The sequence below is a fragment of the Drosophila elegans genome, unplaced genomic scaffold, assembly GCF_018152505.1.
Source record: "Drosophila elegans isolate 14027-0461.03 unplaced genomic scaffold, ASM1815250v1 contig_476, whole genome shotgun sequence".
NCBI classification, from domain to species: Eukaryota; Metazoa; Arthropoda; class Insecta; order Diptera; family Drosophilidae; genus Drosophila; species Drosophila elegans.
In genome coordinates this window covers 12,492,915-12,512,783 of record NW_024545863.1, presented here as the reverse complement: position 1 = coordinate 12,512,783, position 19,869 = coordinate 12,492,915, and the positions used below count along the sequence as shown (strand labels likewise).

At 39.8% G+C, this 19,869-nt stretch overlaps 2 protein-coding genes across 11 annotated transcripts in view; one reads left to right on the top strand and one right to left on the bottom strand.

Moving 5' to 3' along the window:
• The first annotated feature begins 541 nt into the window (after positions 1 to 541).
• The window catches only part of LOC108148295 (exocyst complex component 4), a 28,628-nt gene continuing 9,300 nt past the window's right edge, over positions 542 to 19,869 (top strand). For 3 of the 10 annotated variants that reach the window (XM_041709681.1, XM_041709683.1, XM_041709682.1), the window contains exons 1-2: positions 3,220 to 3,380; positions 3,958 to 4,112. In XM_041709681.1, coding sequence (XP_041565615.1) covers positions 4,053 to 4,112 — 60 coding nt within the window. In that variant the 5' untranslated portion in view covers positions 3,220 to 3,380; positions 3,958 to 4,052. Of the gene's footprint in view, positions 752 to 3,219; positions 3,381 to 3,957; positions 4,140 to 10,562; positions 10,834 to 19,869 lie in introns of those variants that run through there. The other 7 variants (XM_041709680.1, XM_041709679.1, XM_017275268.2 and 4 more) reach the window with 5 other exon arrangements.
• Positions 779 to 2,207, bottom strand: LOC108148297 (protein jagunal). The gene is made up of 3 exons (XM_017275278.2): positions 2,018 to 2,207; positions 1,359 to 1,731; positions 779 to 1,289 (listed from the first exon to the last, which is right to left on the bottom strand). Exons 1-3 carry the CDS (start codon positions 2,104 to 2,106, stop codon positions 1,158 to 1,160), a joined length of 594 nt encoding a protein of 197 aa, XP_017130767.1. The 5' UTR covers positions 2,107 to 2,207; the 3' UTR covers positions 779 to 1,157.

Genomic DNA, 19,869 nt, shown 5'->3' with positions numbered 1-19,869 from the left:
TTGTAAAAAATTCAATCAAATTGAGACTTGTAAAATACGTTATAAATGAATTACCACCCGAATGAAAATGAGATTTTTAACATACTCATAAGAAAAAATATATATGAATGTTTAAAAATTCGAATAAACTATGATACGATTTAAAATATTATTGAAGATTGTAAAGTATTTAAAGAATTAACAATTGTTAAATAGTTTTTTTAAATAAACTAACATCCCAATCAAAATGCGATTTTTAACCCACTCAGAAGAACAAATATATATGCATCTTTATTGATCGATTTTTAAAAAACTACTTAAAAATTCGAATAATAAATTACGATTTAAAAAACATTATTACATTAAAATTCAATTACCAGTTTAGTTTGGCGACTTGCCTGTCATTACACAATATTATTGACAATCAGAAATTTGATGAACGTTGCTTTAACACTCAAATTGCATTTGTATCCTTGTTTCTAGCTGTGTGTAAACAGTGACAGAAAGTTGTAAATAGTTTGGGGCAGTATCTCAAACGTTCGACACACGACACACAGCATGGCACTGTGCAGTACATTGATTGAAATTGAAGTTCAAAATTAAAATACATGAAATGATGAAACGGTTTCGAAATTTGTAGAAAAAGAGAACTAATTAAGAACTAAGCGAGGAAGTACCCATCCGCAGACGTAAACATAGACTGATGTATGCATATATTCATGTGTGTAAATATATATAAAACGTTTCTAACAAACACGAGGCACGTCGAAATGTAAGTAAGCAAAAATGAAGTGATCTCTAGGTTGGTTTTTGGTTTTTATTCCGACTCGGGGAAATTTGGTGGCTTCAGTTGCTTCTTGTCTTTAGTCGACCTCACAAGGCTGCGTTGTGTATATATGTATATGTGTATATGGATAAGAGTCTATTTAATCATTTGAACGGTTTAACTTTCAACTAACAATAACTTTAACGCCGACGCTTCGTTTAGTTTAGTTTCGACCATATGTTTTCCCTTCCTGTATGACTAAGTGTGCGATACCTTAACAGCTGCATAACTTTAGATTTACCATAGTTTCATTACGCTTTTGTGCACTAGTGTTTTGAGTTAGTTTCAAGTTTCCAAATTATTTACAACTAGCCCTGCTCTCCGGCGTTTACTAGTTTGGCGAGTATTTAGATTACTGGAACTTGCGCGTGGCAGTTCTGGCCTTCCAGGCCTTGACCAGGTTGTAGGCGAAGTACAGCGTGAATCCGTGGACCTGGAAGCCCACAAAGCAGAAGGCGTACCAGAAAACGCCGTACGGGTAGCCCTGTGGAAAGCGTAGAAAAACGTAGTTAGGATCTCCCCAAAGATTCATTGTGTCATCCCTGCCACTTACGCGCCACACGAAAATGTCCGTCTCGTCCAGCTCCACTGACTTGTCCAGCGTGGCGAACTCCCACACGTCCGAGAAGTAGTAGGCGAAGCAGTAGAACAGCGGCAGGATGGCGAACAGCAGAATGGCCACCATGTACTTCTGCATCTCGCGCACCTTGTTGCCCCTGGCGGCCGAGAGGCCCAGGAAGGAAGTGAGCAGCGACGCGGCCCACACGTACTCCCACCACAGCGGCGGCGGCACCTCTAGCTCCTCGATCTCCAGCACAAAGATGTCCAGGCGGTCCAGGATGTCCGACGTGAGCTTGGCCAGCATCACGAAGAAGAGCAGGGCGTGAAAGAAGATGCAGAACTTCAACCTGGACTTGTTCAGCAGGCTGAAAGAGAAAGCGCTCGTTCAGTTGGGGATCTGTGTGGATGTGGATGTGGAGTGAGCCCATTACTGGGGCGCACATGCCCCACAGCTGCGCTGCCCAGCTGGCACTTTGCCCACCCGCCCCCTGCAGCCGCCTGTGGGCGGGAGCTCCAGGACGTGGGGGGTGCTCCTCCGCGCAGGCTGCGGGCCGCATGTGTGCCACCTAATGCCACCTACTGCCGCACACAGCCCAGTAATTAGATAATTTCGTGTGTGTGGGAGAGAGCTGCTGGTGTAGTGTTATTAACCTAATTTGATATGTGCCAGCTACGCGCTGTCTGAACTCGAAATCGTTGCCGTCGGTGCCCGCCACCATTGGACCGCCGCGCGTTGCCATTTCGTTGGGTTCGTGGTTCGTTGTCACACGTCGTTGCTTATTTTTGATAAATAATTGCACAAAAAAAGTGCACACCAGTGTGACCGTGGCTGTGCCTTTTAAAAACTGCAGAGACACGGTCAAAATACCCTAAATATGACTTATCGCGCACTCAAACCTTTGTAGCTGACTTGCTTAATCGCCGACTCGAACCTAGTATTGGTGGCCACCTTTACCAAAGACTCAAACCATTGAGCAGGGCTGGCAAAGCATGTCTTTGGCGCCAAACAAGGCAAATGTTTAAAAATTGCATTACTCAAAAACAAACAATTTTGCCTAAATATGTATAAAAAAAATACAAAAAAAAATACCTTACCAAAGAAAAGCAAGGCTTGTATATAAATTTTATATAAAATTTCTGATATTAAACAAACATTTTCCCAGGTGCTCCAAAGCAACAAATTTATTTAGATATGTGAACAAATCTTATGATAAAGAAATTTAAAAATCTTCTCAGAAAAAATTCTGGAAAATTCACTTTTTTCGTTTTTTTCTGAATTTGAATATTGCGGCTATATATTAGTCTCCTTGCGCACGCCTTCCGGTGCTAGTCGTCACTACATGGACAGCCGTCCACAGTGATAACTGTATATAACCCCTTAGTACACATAAAGTAAGTAAGTCACGATCAAATTTAATTTGCTCTATCTTGGGGTAGCTATTTATGGATTTGAAACGGCATTTACTAATTTTATTATACAAAGCCTAGACTTCGTTGGGAAATGATTTCTAGTGCATCAAACCGAAATTAGCATAATTTACCGCTCGGTGCTCTTTTGATATCATTATGCAAATTGCATCCAGCTTTGTGCTCCAATCAGTTCCAGAATGGGCATAGTGGGTGTGTCCGCCAGTCTTTCGACGCATTTCCAAGCGAATGTGTGTGAGTGACACCTGTTGCACTTAAATCCATAAATCAATCTGCCAAGAAAAAGGGAAAACAATGGAAAAAGAGACGAGAGCGGGTATTTAAAAATAAAATAATGAATTTCGTATTTTCACTGGCACTCTCTTTATGCTCGCCGCTACAAAAGTCGAGCATACGGGCCGTGTGTGTCATCAGTTCTACGGCGGTATTCCTCCGATTTGGACGCGTTCTTCGCATGCGATCGTTTCCGCTCAAGAGTTCCGTTTTCCCCGCCTCGTTTTGATGCGAATATTTATGCCGAGCTCGGCAGCTGACAGTTTCGAGTCTAAAGTTAAAGTTACACTCTAATTTCGATTAAGATTTAACGGTAATGTCCCAAAATAAATGTCAAGAAACCAAGTTGAGCACAGAAATTAATTGCAATTCAACGCCAAGTTGATGATTATTGCTTGTCTTTAAGAGTGTCCGCCAAAAATATGCAAAATACTCGACAGATTTTCAATGTTTTGGGGCCGGTACCTCAAACAACAGATTTTCAGGGTCTTTTTTTGGCGCGTGTTGTCAGCCTTTTCTGCCCAGAATTATATTTGCGTCTGAAATTAAGGTCTTATTTGCATCATGAACATATGGCACAAACAAATTATCATTTATAAACAAGAAATTATCACAAGGGTTTTAAATAACATTTGTTTGTTTTCCCTTATGGAAAAACCTTTATTTCTATTAAATTTTGTTAAAAACTAGTGAAATACTATAAAAAGTGATTTAGGAAAGGGTCTAAAAGTATCAATCATAAGAAACAACCCAATAAGCAATAACCACTGTATCTGCATATGCTTTGTCGTACCTTGTGATATTTGCTTAGATATTAAAACCTGAAATCCATATCGATCGAGTGCCGTAGATAAGAGTCAGTATAAACTTTTATTTTCTTTTCGTTCCAGCTGATTGTGATTTCGGCCCCCTGTGACTTGTCGGTTCCCGAATAATCCCCATAATCTGGATACTCCAGTCCCGGTTCCAGTTCCCTTATCCAACCATGTCCATTGCCGATAAACGCGCTTCCTTCGCGCGCCGCGCCGAAAGTCTGGTGGAGCGGGTGAGAGTTATGAATACCATTTACGAGGTACCGGCATCAAGTGACCACAGATCGTGAGATCGATTTTCGATTTTGTTTGTTGTTTGCTGTTTGCTGTTTGCTGTTTGCTCTTTGCTGTTTGTTGTTTCTTGTTTCTAGTGGCTTGCTTGCTCCCTAATGCAGATTTATTTGGCCACCGTTGGCTAAAACGGCTCGTAAATTATGGCTCGAGGCGTTAAATGTATTTCACACATTCGCACACCGAACAGAATAACAACAGTCCCCAGCGCCCTGCAGCGTCGATATATATATATACATATATCTGATTAGACGTAAATGGCAGTGGGTGGCATGGTTCAGACACCCAGTTCGCAGTTCTCGGGTGCTTCTGTTTGGCTTGGCCCGACTGTTTTAATTAATCTGAAACACTCGTACATTATACACATCGTCTTAATGAGTGTGTCCGAATTGTGCTCGGATCAAGGTCACCAGAGTGTGGCCCCTATCACAAGACTGATTGCCTCTTATGGGCCTGGGCATGGGTCTTTCGTTGATGTGTGGTATGTTTTTGAGAGGGGAGGAAAGATAGACCTTTTCTCTCCCAAAACATATATGCTTTAGTGAATTATGTCACCAGTTTATTGCACTGTTCCCTTATAATTTGAATTACTAATATTAATTTAAATAATTTCAAGCAACTAAATATTATTATATATTTTCAATCAACTAATCATGCTTTCTGGATCCTTGTTTTATTCGTTTAATGCTAGCAGAATATTTACAGCATAAAAAATGGCTACGAGTTTTGATTTTTCCGTTTGCTCATCACAAATTTCGCACACGCAGGGCATTAAAAAGTCATTGTCCGGCATGTTTTCCGTTGTCGAGCTAAAAATAAATGTCCCATTGCAAATAGCCTTCCGAAACGGCTTGGTCATTGTGGCAGTGTATATGCATCCGCATCTGTGTGGGATTGCAATACAATGGAATTTCAGCAAAATAACCTCAGGCAAGTTTTGCAGCAACTGGGAGAAGTGAATTGAAAGTGAGGAAAGAGTTACATGGGAGTATACATCATGCAACGCTGCAGCTTTAATTAAGAGATTTAACCAAGGCAGACACACTCAAAACAGAACAGGGGTTCATTGGACAAGCCATCATTGTGCGGACTACTTCAAATTGATTTCTTTTCACGAGAGCAGAAAACAATTTCCGGTGTGTTTTGGCAAGAACTTAAAAGGAAATATTGAATGCATTTGAATGCAATGTATAAGCGGGTAAAAAATATTGTTCACCAATCCAGACCATTTGTCTTGGCACAAGTTTTTTTTGCCTAGAAAAAGTGGTCTTAATTCGTAACCATTTGGTTTTAACTCATTTAATTGCCATGTTGTCTTGATGGAATACCATTATATTGATCTAAGTACGTTGTTTTTCTCTGTGCAAAACTTGATGGTCCCAAAATCAAACATGCGTTCCAAACAACAGAAAATATCTATCATACTTATTTAACTGTTATTTCCGGAAGAATAAAGAAATTTGAAAACAATAATAGGATTAAACATGGTAAACCAATATTATACTTTGAATGAAATATTTTCGGTACTGAGAGATGTTTTAAAGGGCGTTACAATTTCATTTTTATTTAATAATTTTCATATTTAAAACAAAACGTGAGCCATACATTTTTATATTTTTCTTTTTTTGGTTTAAATATACAAATTTTGAATCAACAACATAGAAAGTTTAAACAAATTGGATTTATATTTAAAATGAGCATTTACATATTAAATTATTTTTTAAGCATGGAGAAATTGAGTTTTAATGACAAAATATTGAAAGTCTAAAACTTTTCTATTAGGTCAACCAATTATATTTTGTATTAATTTAATTAACTTGATTTATGTTTATTTTAATTACGTTTGTGTAAAAGAAAATGAACATTTAAATATTTTAATGTTTGACTTCACCATACCCAATTTCTCGGGCTGTGTTACAAATTGCCATTCTAATTAAAGACTAAATTATTTAGAGATGGGAAGCCAAAATTACCAAAATTGATTCTTGAATTCTGAATTCTTGATCTGGGCTAAGCAGGGGGCTTAACTTTTTCTTTTGACCACAACATCCACATCTTCGACAGCACAATTCGCCAGTAAAAAACTTAAATTGAATTAAGCTCAGAAACGATTATTGAGGCAAATCGCCCCAAATCTCCTTCGAGAGTTTAAACGGTATTGGACCTTCTTTGCTCGAACAGAACGCACTTTATGATTAGATTCTTGTTGTAGCTAAGTATAGAGCAGTGTTAATAATATTCCTCTCCTTGACAAAGTCTTACAAATTGAGGGGTTAAGGGCCGCCGGGCCTTTTTTAAGTAGTGCAAAGCGGGGGAATTAAAAATGTTAATTGAATTTCGGGTCGGAACAAAGGGAGGGTGAAACTGGAGCCATCCGAGAGCTTCACAATTCGCTTAGCAGCGGGCCAGGGAAAAAGGGAAATTGGGGTCAGGTGTTAGGCAAGGAAATTGCTCAACATCGGTTTTGGTTACACTTTGCGTTTCAATTTGGGCGAGTGGAATCGGAGGATAATGATGATGATTGCGATGGCGTTTATCAATCGGCGTGGGGATTTCGGTGACCAGAGGTTAATTTGCATTCTATTTGAACAGCCACCCACTGCAGGATGATCGATGGCCTTCTATGGAGCATTATTCTCCTCAAAATGTATTCATTCGTGTTAGCGATTCGAATTTGAGGGCCCTCTTATCGTTTCGCCTGTGAAAGCGGCGGGCAATCCAAAAATAGCAGTGCAAATATGCCGCGGAGGTGGGGAATAGCGACTACGACGACGCGAACATAACGAGCAAAATAAATGAACGATAAAAAGCTAATAAAGAGCGGCATAAATAAATGCGTAAATATCGAGCGCATATATATCGTGAAAGCGACATTCCTGGTCGGAGGAAACTCGTCTCGTAGATTGCCTTCCCCCTGGCAGGGGGCGCTACCCGAAGGGGCGTGGCAGGTGGCAAGGAGCAGAACGAAAAGACGGGGCAACGGCAACGCATTTGCTCAAGTGTCGCCGTTGTCATCCTTCGGCCTTATTGGCCTTGCCAGGACGTGTGTTTGTGTTGCCATTTGGGCTTAAGTGTTCCTGCCTGATCCTGCTGGCACGGCTTATTCCTGCGCACAGGATGCCTTTGCTCCTCCGGCCCCCAGCCAGTGTAAATGTTTGCATACAATTCGCTCTGCTTCAAGTCCTTGCAGTTGAATCCCGCTGGGGTAGGAGTTGGTGTGTCAATTTAAACTGTAGCAGCTCTTTAATGCGGGCTCAGCCTTTAAAGAACTTTTAAAATATTTTTTTAATTTTTATTATAAAAAATTAAGAAGTACAAATTTTTTTTCTAATTTTTTTGAATATTGAAAATTAATTTAAATAATAAAAATAAATATTAATATTACATTTTTATATAAAAATAAAAAATGATTTTAAAATTAAAAATTAAAAATCAAATATTAACAGAAGCGTAATTTGTATTTTCTCGTTTTAAAAGACTTTTTGGGCTTTAATTTTTTTGAACTCATAACTATTATTTGCGGTCACTGTTGTTGTCATTAAATGGCTGAGTTTTGTGAAAGAAAATGAATTTTCCATGATTTTTTTTTATAAAAAATTTACATTGGTAATATTTGTTAAATCCTTCAATCATGCAATATAGATTTTAATTTACATTATTGTTACAATATATATATATATATTGTAAGTCGACTTTAATTTAATTGTATAAGAATCCCAAGACTGACCCAACTGTTTTTTTTGTCGGCTCTCGCAAATTGTATTATTTTATTTAGCTACAAAATATCATTTGTTTTCCCTGTTATGAATCCGAGTTAAAGCAATTTAAGGCCACACGAAAATTGATTGCATTTGTTTACCAAATATAATTTTACTTTCTCGTTTCGCTGACTCCTGACAAGTCGTTGTTTGTCTTTTGAGAATTTTGCGCAATCTTACCGTCTGTTTCGGGGAAAACCTTGAAGTTGAGTTTTTCTTTTCCCACTTAACTTTCCGAATTGACATAAATAGGATTTTTGCGCTTTCCAAACCCTCCAACCCTCCAACCCCCCACGTCCCCACATCCCTTGATCCCCAGTTTGCCCCACCTGAACTTGTGTTTTTGTGCTGCTGCCGCCTTGGGCAATCGGCTTACAGACTTTCAATTGCAGCCACCACCTTTTTCCGCCACCCACCGCATCCGGGAGCTTTTCCCATTGTCTGCCACACCTTCAACATCAGCTAACCGCTTAAGTAACGCGTATCTTGTACCCATTCGCGTTTTCCTGTCCCAACGCTTTTCTTCGCACATAAATCCCCATACTGCTGTTGTTGTTATTCAGGGTTTTGTTGTGGGTTCTGAGCACCTGCCTTGATAATTGCGCCTGACAATGGTGTTTGTTGTTTTCGCGTTGTTTATGTGCATGCACCGCCATTCCTTCGTTCGCTTTTCGCTTAATTCCTTTGTCTGTCAGCCGGCTTTATGTTCTTTTTATCATCATCCCCTTTTTGTTTAATTAAAGCGGTTGTCGAAATTGAAATACAAAAAGGAATGACATTTATCTGCTTAAGGCCTTGGAGTGAAATGCATAAAAATTGTGAAAAGAACGAAATCCTTACCGCACAACGGTGCGTATACGTCATGGGGTTTTTCACTCAGTTTAATTTTGTTCACTTGTTAAGCGCTTGCAATTTAATGGTGTCAATGGACTTAAAAGATATTTTCATTTCATTGAAAAACTCTTGAGTGTGCTAAGCTAGATCAAATGATAGATAGTTGAAAGTGCAATGGTTAAACAACTTTTTTATATATATGAAAAAAAATTTAAGTTTTTGTATTATAATAAATATAGTTTCTTTATACTGTAACTACCGTCATTTCCAACCTGCTTCTGGTGGCAGTTGCGCATTTAAGGCCATTAAGTCTTGTGGTTTCAGTTCCTGCCATTACTTTTGGCTTACCCCTAATTGCTTGCAGCATGTTGCATTTATCCCTGCTCCCGTTCCGCTTTTCGCATTCTATTCAATCTAACTTTTAAATTACTTTGACTTTATTCAGTATTTTCGTGCTGCATCAACGCATCATTGACAGTTCGGTGGGGGATGGCGATGTCAGCACAATCGGATGGTGTAACCATCCATCTCATCAGCGCAGCTTGCATCACCTTTGCTCTCGATTTCCATGAATATTCATACCCTGCAGCCATTTTCCATATCCATATTGAAAATCGTTTCACCAGAGTGCCACGCCCACACCACAGCCGGCTTGACCTAGGACACGCATATTCCTAATGCGCATTTTGTTTTAAAAGGGTGGAAGGGGAGATGGGTGGAAGGGCATTGGCGGATTTGCGCATTTCCCCGCGCGTTGACATATTAGCACATCAAAACAAAAAGGCCAAAAAGGCTCGCAGCAACAATAAGAAATGCCTGCGAAAGCGTACTGCTCAACAAAGCCCACGAAAACAAAGTAAGACAAAAGGGATTTTTACATAAGCCCACGCAACACATTCACACAAACATAAGCCAGCACACACACACGCACACTCGCACGACCGCACACGCACACATAAACAGTGAGTGGGCGCCAAAATTCAGCGCGCTTAAAAGTAGGCAACAGAATGCACTCCACAGATGCTGGATGTGTGGGTGTGTGGGTGTGTGGGTGCATGAGCGAGTGTCTATGTATGGGCGATAGGAGCGTTGCCAGATAAAAAAAAAAAAAATTTATATTTTGATTTAATATTTTGAAATCATTTTATTACCAATTTAAGCTTAGTTTGAATAGTTTATAAAATTAGATGCAGATTTTAGTTATTTTTATTATTGTTTATTGTTTATTATAAATTAATAATAATTAATTTAATATTTAATAATAAAGTTGGCTAATAACTTTTAAGGACGCAAGCAATGCGTTACGTAACGAATATTATAAACGCAAATAGCGAAATTTGATTAGTTTTTTGGCCAGGGGAAAGCTATTGTGCTAAGCAGTTTTTCCTTAACCATTACAGTTGAAAACCATTGCTGACGATTTTTTTTTTATAAATTTGTCTTATTTTAAGACAAACATTTGTACGTAATATAGAAATTTATAGCTCGTCCGTTTTGTAATGCGTACATTGTGGGAATCAATCTGGCCACGCTTTGCCCAACACCTTCCCAACTAACTGCCCTACGCCAACATTTCAACACTTGCTCCTCCCCCAACCGCCTGCTATCTCCATGGCAGCATCCCTGCGGGAGCGAGCGAGATAGAGAGAGGGAGAAAGTGGGCAGATGGCCCACTTCACCGTTTCACTTTCCATCATTTTGTTTTGCTACCCATTTCGCGCGGCTTCGTTAGGACTCGGAAAAGTTCGGCTTTTCCGCCGGCGATGGCAGTTTTTCGCCCATGATAAGCCAGCTTCACAGTCGTCGCCTGGCTTTCGAACACTGTGCATCCCAGAAACGCGTTCCCGCCCGATTCGCTTCCGATTTCGATTGCGATTTCGGTTTCCTTTTCCGAGTGCTGCTGTGCGCCTATTAGAATCCCGTTCGAGCCACGTTTGTGTGTCCCGCTGTTCCTTCGAGCCAATTTAAGAGCGAGCAAGCGAAGTGAAACCATCGAGTCATGTCGAAGCCGGGAACCCCAAAACACGGCGCCGGCTCATCTTCAGCGGCTGCTGCACCCGAGAAGATAAGCGTAAGTTCCGACAGCTTACGCTTACCGTCAAGATTGCACCGAAGTCGGACAGTCTTTTGACAAGTGCATCTTGTCTGATTTCGGATGCAGGGCGTTATGTTCCGCGTCGAGTGCCTTAATGCGTTTTTCTAGAGTTCTCTCTGTGCGTATACGTAATATTCTATGCTGCATGTGCGATGGCTTTCGTCAATATCTCAAGTTACTGCGCGCCTATATTTTTTCAAAATAGGCAGATCATGTATTTATACAGAGTTTAACCACAGGGGACTGAAATTTAAGCTAGGTTCATAAACCGAAATTAATTTAATGTACTTTTTTTGTTGTTTTTATTGTAAAATAGTCATTTTTGTGGAATGAGGTCGCGTTTTAATTGTATTTTTATTCTAATCTGACAATTGTCTTCCTGTTGGCTGAGCCTCTTACTTTCAAGTAGAAAGTTTGCAAAATCATTACCCCCCTTCCCTTGTTTAAGTTAAACGAAACGGTTTTTACTATTATAATCGTATTATTTAGTTTTATTTTATGTCATTAAATTTTGAACATATTTAAACTTGCCATATCAATTAATAAAAAGTTTAACTGCTTTAAGAGGTTATCAAAGAACTGTTTTTATTCTGTTTGTATATATTTTCTAAACTGTTTATTTAATACAATATCATATACCACATCATGAACACAGTTTTCCAATATAGATAGAAACTGCAATTGGTCACAATTTGTGGAGTTATAGCAAAAAAAATGAAATTTTTTCTCAATTAATCAAGCTGAAACCTACTAGTTAAGCTTAGCTCTACCGCGATCGAAAAGGAATATAGAATCATGTGCTGTTGGCTTGTGTGACCTCGAACTCCCCTCTGCGGTGGTGCTACCTTTTTCAGTTGGCAGCTATTCGCTTTTTTTTCTTGGCCCGTGTTGCCCAGTGAACTGGACTCAAAGGGCATAGCATACTTTCTGACTTGCGCCTCATAAAAATTGCATAATTGTCGTCCTGCATGTGGTTGTTTGTGCGATTCTGTGGGTGACTCAACCATTAGCCTGAATGTTTCTTTTTACGTGCCATTTGCGGTCGCATCTGGCACACAATAATTACGTAGACCAGGCCAGAACGAATGTAGGTGCTTAGGTGGGCAAAATTATGGCGTTCCTTCGTTCTAAATTACGTTCTATTTTCCACTTTATTAAGCTGCTAATTATGTTGTAGAAAACTTGGTCCAGCCAATAAGAAATGCTTTGTATTCTTTAAGATTAAAACAGTATCGTATTGGAAATATGTGGGGTGAAGGAAATTTATAAAACTAAAGGAAGGCTTATGAAAATTATAAAACTTAAACCTTAATATATTTCTATTCCTTTAACAGTTTAACTTATTTGCTATTAAAAATTGTATTCCTGTCATGTTGCATTAAAACTCTATTTAGCAAATGTAATTGGATAAATAAAAATGAATTTCAATTAAAAAATGAATTTATTAAAAAGGGGTTTGATAAGGATGTTTTATATACTTTCTTGCGCAAAACGTGACATTTATACTCAGTCTTTATTAAGAAATTGTGAAACAAAATCTCTGGCTTTGGAGTTTTGTTGCTAGCATCTTGGTACTTCTCCGCTTACATCTCCTAACTGGCTCATGATTTTCCCATTTTCCGTCTCAACTGAGCTCATCAAATCCAGCCACAAAATGTGCTCTGCGGCTTCGACCCAGACCCAGACCACACAATGCACGCTGCTCGTCCTGGATTGCAATCCCAATTCAAATATGCTGACTAAGGGGCTTTGTTTGCCGTAAACCACGGCGATATATATTCTGCCTGATTCGCTTTGTTTCTCCGTTTTTTCACTGGCTTCACTTATCCCTTCAGACGGTGCCTGAATGCGATGGGATTTAATTAGGGAAAAGCATAATGGAGGGCCGGGCTGTCCATATAGGTCTATGCATTATACATGATTTGCTGCAGTCCCAGGCCCAACTTATTTCCAACGTTTTCTCCATTTTCTCTGGCGTCAAGCTGAATAATAAAAAGGCAGCCCGCGGGGTTTCCATTTGCCGCCTTGAAGGAAACATCTCGTAATTTGCTCTGTCCCTCACTGGCTCACTAGCTCACTTTCCTAGAGAAAAGGAGTCCCGTTCCGGCCAAGTTTATGTCCGCACTCTCTGGAAAAACTCTCGTTCCCCCGGACAGCAAAGTTTATTCATCCTACAAGTTTGCTTTCGCCGGAGCATCTGGTATGGCCCATTTTCTTTGTTTGGTGTCTCCTGGTCTCTAGAACAAAACTTGTTGACTTCGCCGAAGGACATCGAAGGCATCGAAAAACATGCGTTCCTCTTAATATAATTGTATTTCGAATTGTTCCCTATTTCCTCTTGGTGGAATGGGAATCTCGGTGATGGCACTATTTTCGGCTCGATCCCGAAATAACTTTGCCATTGGCAAAGTGTCAAAGTTTTCAAGGCAACGTTGCGCATACGCCCTGTTACCTCGTCGGCTCCGAATACTGCTGGCTGCGGGCACAAAACTTAAACAACATATAATTGGTGGCTTTTAGCACCGGCCTACATGCTAGCTTATTTGTTTGGGTCTATTAAAAATTTTCCCCCTTGCAATGCGCTCCCGTCCGCCAGAAAAGTGGGCTGGAATTTTGTTTGCAAAACTTTTCGCATCACTTGGGGGGCTTGCGCTTTTGTACTCTCTCCCTGAAAAGTTTTCCATAAATTCCAAACGCTTTTAATGTGCTGCGCGGCATTAAGCGCCGAGATTCCCACCGCCTTCGTAATGGGTTTCGCAGGCTGTTCGCCAAGTGTTGGGGCATGAAAATCGCATCAAGTCTACGTCAAAGTTCAGGCAACTTATGCCAAGAGTTGCCAAAAAGTGCCTGATTACTACCCACTAAGTATGATTTTGTTATCTATGTTTTATTTGCATTTATTCATTTTTTATTCAAGCTTGCCTTTTTAAAAACAAAAACATTAAACTTGATCACCGCTTCATAGCATTGCAATTAAGTAATAATATAAACTAGCGACGTTGAAAGCATAGAACCTATTATCAAAGATTTATAGCTTATAGTCATGGTATATATACATTCTGCATTTAGTATTTTACGGATTTTCAATTATTTTCCGATTTGAAATTCCCTCAAAATGCAGATGCTTTACAAAGCTAATTAAATTGTACACCGACTATATATATGGAAACCATTATTATTTTGTGTTCATTCAATTTGCAAATGCAGGCAAGAATCAAATATCCTGTCATTTATGTGGCATGCACAATGCACCTGCCAGATTCATATTGGGCAATTACTAATTGAAACATGCGGAATATTAATTGAGATTAACGTGACGTCAATAGAACGAGCTCGGAAATGTCATAAATGTGGCAGCTCCGAAGCTCACAGCTGATAATAAAATCTGCATTACCATTTCGCATGCTGGTCGGAAAAATAGCAACAAAAACTGAAGCATCGATTGAATAAGCCGGACTACGAGTATATGGGCACTCCCAGCGGGGGCGTGGCAGGGGCGACGCATGACAGCACTTAACCAAATACGAATAAAATCCACAGCATGGGGACCCTGAGGGATCCCCAAAGTGCTTCGGTGCAAGTGCGGTTATGAACCGAAAACCATTTACACTTGAACTCGCTTTCGGCCGAAATGAAGTGGCCAAGCTGAGCTGAGTGGCAAATAGGCTTTAGGTCGGTCGGTCGGTCGGTCGGACGGTCCACAAACAACCCGGTTGGGATCTGTTTGTCAAGGCGGTCACGAGCCTTTAAATTGCGAATGCAATAAATGTAGCCAGCGGAGATGTCCCGCCGATTGAGTTAGGCGTGTCCGGCAAGGGAAATGCTGATTAGCGGAATGGAAAATGCGGTGAGGGGAAAACGGCTGCAGGATTGAGGGGCACTGTGGCCAGGATTCAATGGCCAGCACTTTGTTAAATAAACTTTCTGTTCGAGTGGCGGACACTTCTGCAGCAGACTTGCCTCTCGAGTGCCCTCAACTTGGGCCGGCTTTGTTTTCCACTGATGTTTTTGTGTTCCCCATCAAAGCTGATGAGCTGAGCGGTTGATTCTGACGAGAAGGATGGCGGGAGGATCAAAGATAAATGGTGACCCATTTCCACCTGGAACGGCAAAACACTGCCATCCATTGGAGGTGTATACCTGCCGGGTAATTAAACAAGTACAAAGAAATTTGACTAAATTGGACTAAATGGACTGAGTGCGAAATTTTGGCTATCCCATTTTCACAAACTTTTCGCTTTGTGTCTAACGATTTTCGAGCAAGCAACCATTTGAATTTGGTAAGAAGTTCTGAAAGCAAACTAACTCGATTTCTTTATTACCATTCCAAATGGCTCAGCTGCTCTTTTCGATGCTTATTTTAAGTTTTTTAAGTTAAATATAAAACGCAAAATCCAAATACTCAACTAAAAAAGGGTTCGAATTAGAAAAAATTAAAGATGCTATATGAAAGGCATAAATAACATAAAAATGATTACAAACATTTTCCATTATCAATACAACCCGTTACACAGACCCAGTTAGGAAACAAAACCCAAAACAATCCTGAAAACTCGTACAATTTGGCGTAAAACAGTATATCAGCCATCAAGCCGTCAACTGTGAAATCCATCAGCCATCCAGCTGAATCAACTGACGGCTCCTGCAAACTCTCACGCAGGATGGTGATGGTGTATGATGAAATAGGGGCTGCCGTGTGTAATGGGCACTTAGCTCGCTGCCACATGATTACGACATTATGGGGGAAATCGGGGTGAAATGGGATTGCGAGGGGGCACTGCGAGCGAGATCCAGGCTGAGCGGAAAAAGTGAAAGCGCAGCCGGGAAAAGCTAGCGACGTCAACGAAATCGGGAAAATATGAGACCGGGAGCCAAGAGCTGTGGCAACACGGAAAAGTAGCAAGGAGGTCAATGAGTTGACACGTGCACAGCAACAAACTCGACAGCAAAATGATGGCAAGCTGCAACTATGTCTTGGGGGCAATGCCTCAGCTGTGGGTGTGTGTTGGGTGGGTGTCCTCCCACTTTTGCCCCTGGAAACACAGCCCTCCCCCTTTTGTTGTACTGTGGAGAGCAAGTGATACAGTTTTATGCATGTTTTCCAGGCATTCAGTTCTCGTTTTGGGTACACACATATGCAGATTCGTTTCTACGATACCCGAACTCATTTGTATCTCCATCTGCATATGCATCTGCCACCAATATCCAACAGATACCGGAGAAATGCTCGAAATGAAAACCAAACTTTGTGGACATGAAAATGCAATTCTTGTGTTGCTCTATTTTGTGGATGACAAACAAGGAGGTTGTTTGCCTACAGGAGCACATATTTATGGAAAGACTTGAAGGAGCATAGAAATTTCTGGGAAATTTTGAGTCAAAAAAAGAAGGAAAAAATAAGTTTCTTGAACAAATTATGATATTACTTTTTGAGTTGCTTAAACAACTTACAATAAAGTAAATTAGTTGTTCAAATAAATACATATGAACTTGTATATTTCATGTATTTTTTATTTGTATTGAACAAATATGAAAATTTTCTATTTCAAGAAACCAAAATTGATTAACAGAAGACAGTTGTCAATTGAAGCATTGACCCTAACTTTTTCCACCGCAAGTAAATTCCCATCAATGCTCTGCACATGTGTTTCCGTCACAGGAAAATCGAGTCAAAGACTATATAGTCGTAATTCTCAATTAAGTTTTCAGATGCAGGCGAGCACATGGCTGCAAATTCGAGGCAGAACACAAACATTGACCCAATCGCAAGTCAATTAATGTGCGACGAGCGAGAAATGTTGAAAATCGGCAGAAGGGCAGGGCTAGACTTTTCAACATAACTCAACCGATTGAGCCAAATGACTTTTTAATTGACTGATGGCTCTGGCAATGGCAAAAGCCACAAACAAGCGGCCAACTGACAGGGGGCCAAAAAGTTTCTGTGACGCAAAAAAAGAGTAAGCCATGTCGCCTTACAATTGAGTTGGGAAAAAGAAAATTCCTGAACTTGAGAGAAAACTTCACTGGACAGTATGTTTAAGTTGATCTCATAAATAAATTAATAGTTAAGCTTCTACCAACAAATTAAATAATAGAGCCAAGAAAAGTCAAAGCATTTGTGCAATTTATTTCATATTAAATAAACATTGCTTGTGAAAAATATTCTTCGGTTCTTGTTATTAAATGTAAGTTCTTAGATGTAATTTTTCAGTTATTATTATTATTAATATAATATAATTTTATTTTGTTTTTAAACAAGAAAGGAAGGAAACTTCGGCAAGCCAAAGTTTTTATACCCTCGCAGCTATTCTATAAATTAAATGTTTTTTAAAACATCTAAATAGAGTATGCTTAAAAACATTAAAGCTATGATGATTGTCATCTTAGTATGGCAGCTTTATGATATCGTTTTCCGATTTAAATAAAATTAAATCCTTAAAACGAAACTACTGACTGAAATTTTAATACACTCTTCAAGGGTTTAAAACCAACATTTACCATATAAAATCGACATTGGTTAGACTCATATTTTCCCTCAGTGTACGTTAGCGTGTGCAGAGGCATTCGACTGTTAGTCAGTGAAAATTTCTGGCTGAGGCCAACCGCAAGACATCCATCATCCGTGATGTGAGCAAGGCTGACTGGCGAAGCACACCGCCGGCGGAAAGGTGAATGAATGAGCATCGGCAGGTCGTAAAGTGCAGCCAGCCAAGCAGCCCGGCAGTCCGTCGCAGCTGGCACACCCCACACCCCACAACCACACCACGCACTCCCTCAATCAGACCCACTTTTCCACTTCCACTTTCGCCTACAAAGTGTGTTTGTGGGTGTGTGCAATTTATTGGCAATTTCATTATTTATAAGCGATTTTCATGCGTTTATATTTGATCATTCCGATGGGAGGACAGGTGCACAAAAGGTTGGCTGAATGGACACACTTGCCTCAGCGACAGTTTTCCTAACGACAGTTTTCCCATACAATTTCCTAGGTCTTGACACACAATTCCTTTTCTTTCCCCATCAATTGTCAACACTTTATAGCCGACATTCTTCGAGTGGAACTCAGCAGTAAATGAATCTCCCACGCCTTAAAAATTACACTTATGTGTATCTGTGGCTGTACATTTTACACGGTCAGAAATTGTTTAGAAATCAAACTTCTGTTGTTATAGGTAATAAAATAAATCCCAGGCGAAATACTTTCAGAAATGATTTTAAGGTTCACATCGTGAAGAATGAAGTAGTGATATTCTAATCAAGAGTATATAGCATATGGGTAATTCTCCAGAAAAGTCAATCGCAGCCAAAACCTTCAAAGTCTGTAAATGTATGTTTTTACAGGGAATCTATTAAATTTAACTATTATACGCAAATTGAATATAAATTAAAAACATATTTTGAAATATTATATTTCAATCCGAATCAGACAAGTGTGGAAGTTCTGTTTTGAACATTTGCTTGAAAATATTCAATTAAAAAAAAAACGTTGCCTTCGACATTAGAGAATTACCCATATATCTAATGATTGTAATATTTTTCCCGCTGTGTGCCCTTGTCCTTGACAGATACCAGCTGACATCCAACCCAACACAACCCACCCATTCACACTCAATTAATGACAATTGATTTGTGACGGCAAGCACGCTGTTCGCTTGTTTGTTGTTTCCCTGCCATTATTCCGGTCTGCCCTATTTAAACTATCGCGAACAATCATTCTCAACCACTTTCCCGTCATCGCTGCAAATCGATGGCCTCGCGGGTCCAAGTGCGTTCTGGCTGATCCTGCATTCTGCATCCTGCAGCCTGGTTTTGCTTTTGTACGGCCAGATGACCTTGGGCCATTGGGCAAATTGGCTCCACCAGTCGGCAAATAATATGCTGCTGCATAAATAGCCAATTCGTCTGATTTATTTATGCACTTATTCCAAATGCAAAACTTTTTATTGGCATGCCCGCAGGTAAATCCAAACGAAGGCGAACAAAGGCTGCGGCGAGCACTCAACAACTGCATTTACATAATACCCATTCCGCTTATTTATCTATTTACTGGCTTACACATAAGCACGCGGTGGGAGGGGCATTCGGTATAGCCGAGTAGACATTAAAGGGCTTAGGCAAATTCTTGGCCAGAAGAGGTTCTTGGCCTGCTGGTCTTTTGACACTTGTATAGTTTCGCTCGATTTCAATAAGTGTTCGATGTCTGTAAGGGCGTGTTGTTTGAGGGGCCCGAGTGTTCCTGTGTGGATAAGGATGCCCAGGATGGCTGACAAAGGACCGCACTGGATGCCGATGCTCAATGCTGGTCTCAATTTAAGGAGCTTTGCAGGCTTATTTGCTTTACGCTTTAATAATTTTCGAAATGGGCCTTGGCCAAGGAAAAGCCGTCTGAAAATGATAGGTCAACACAATACACTGTTCCGTACAATGTCCTGGATTTGCTTAAAGTTGGAACTTACCCAATCGATATCCTGCATTGATATCTGGGGCGAACGACTTCAGTTGCTGACTTAAATCATGTCAATTATTTGAAAGAATAAACCCATTTAAATCTAGCAAGTTGAGATAAATTAAGAACAGTAAACTATTTACGTAAATATATCGTATTTTTCAATTGTATTGTAATTTGTACTATCACCAGTTTTTTATTCAAAAACTGGCTTAATCTAGAACCATTCACAATTTTAATATTCAGATCAGTCCTAACGTTTTTCTGTGTCTATCAAAGATTGCTTAATTGAAAAAGTTATGCAACTTAATTAAATATAACAACGTGACCAATTATTTTCAAAAACTTTAATTGTATTTGTCTTTAAATAAAAGGCTGTCCACTGCCTTTGGGGGCTTACAAAAAAGTTTACAAAAATGTTGTAGGAAAACCCAAGCCACTTCGAACCTCCTGCATGAAAACAAATTTAGCCAATCGGGCATCCAATTCAATTTAGATATTTTCATCAAACAATTCCCAGGGAGTTTTCAATACCAAACATTTGTCGGAGTTCCAAAAGTATGCTT

Bases quoted from the DNA above. Each gene is read 5' to 3' on its own strand.
- LOC108148297 (XM_017275278.2), bottom strand. From the start codon at position 2,106: ATGGCAACGCGCGGCGGTCCAATGGTGGCGGGCACCGACGGCAACGAT. The intron at 1,732-2,017 runs GTTAATAACACT...TTTCTCTTTCAG, and splicing joins GCTGGCACATATCAAATTAG to CCTGCTGAACAAGTCCAGGT. The intron at 1,290-1,358 runs GTAAGTGGCAGG...CGCTTTCCACAG, and splicing joins CGGACATTTTCGTGTGGCGC to GGCTACCCGTACGGCGTTTT.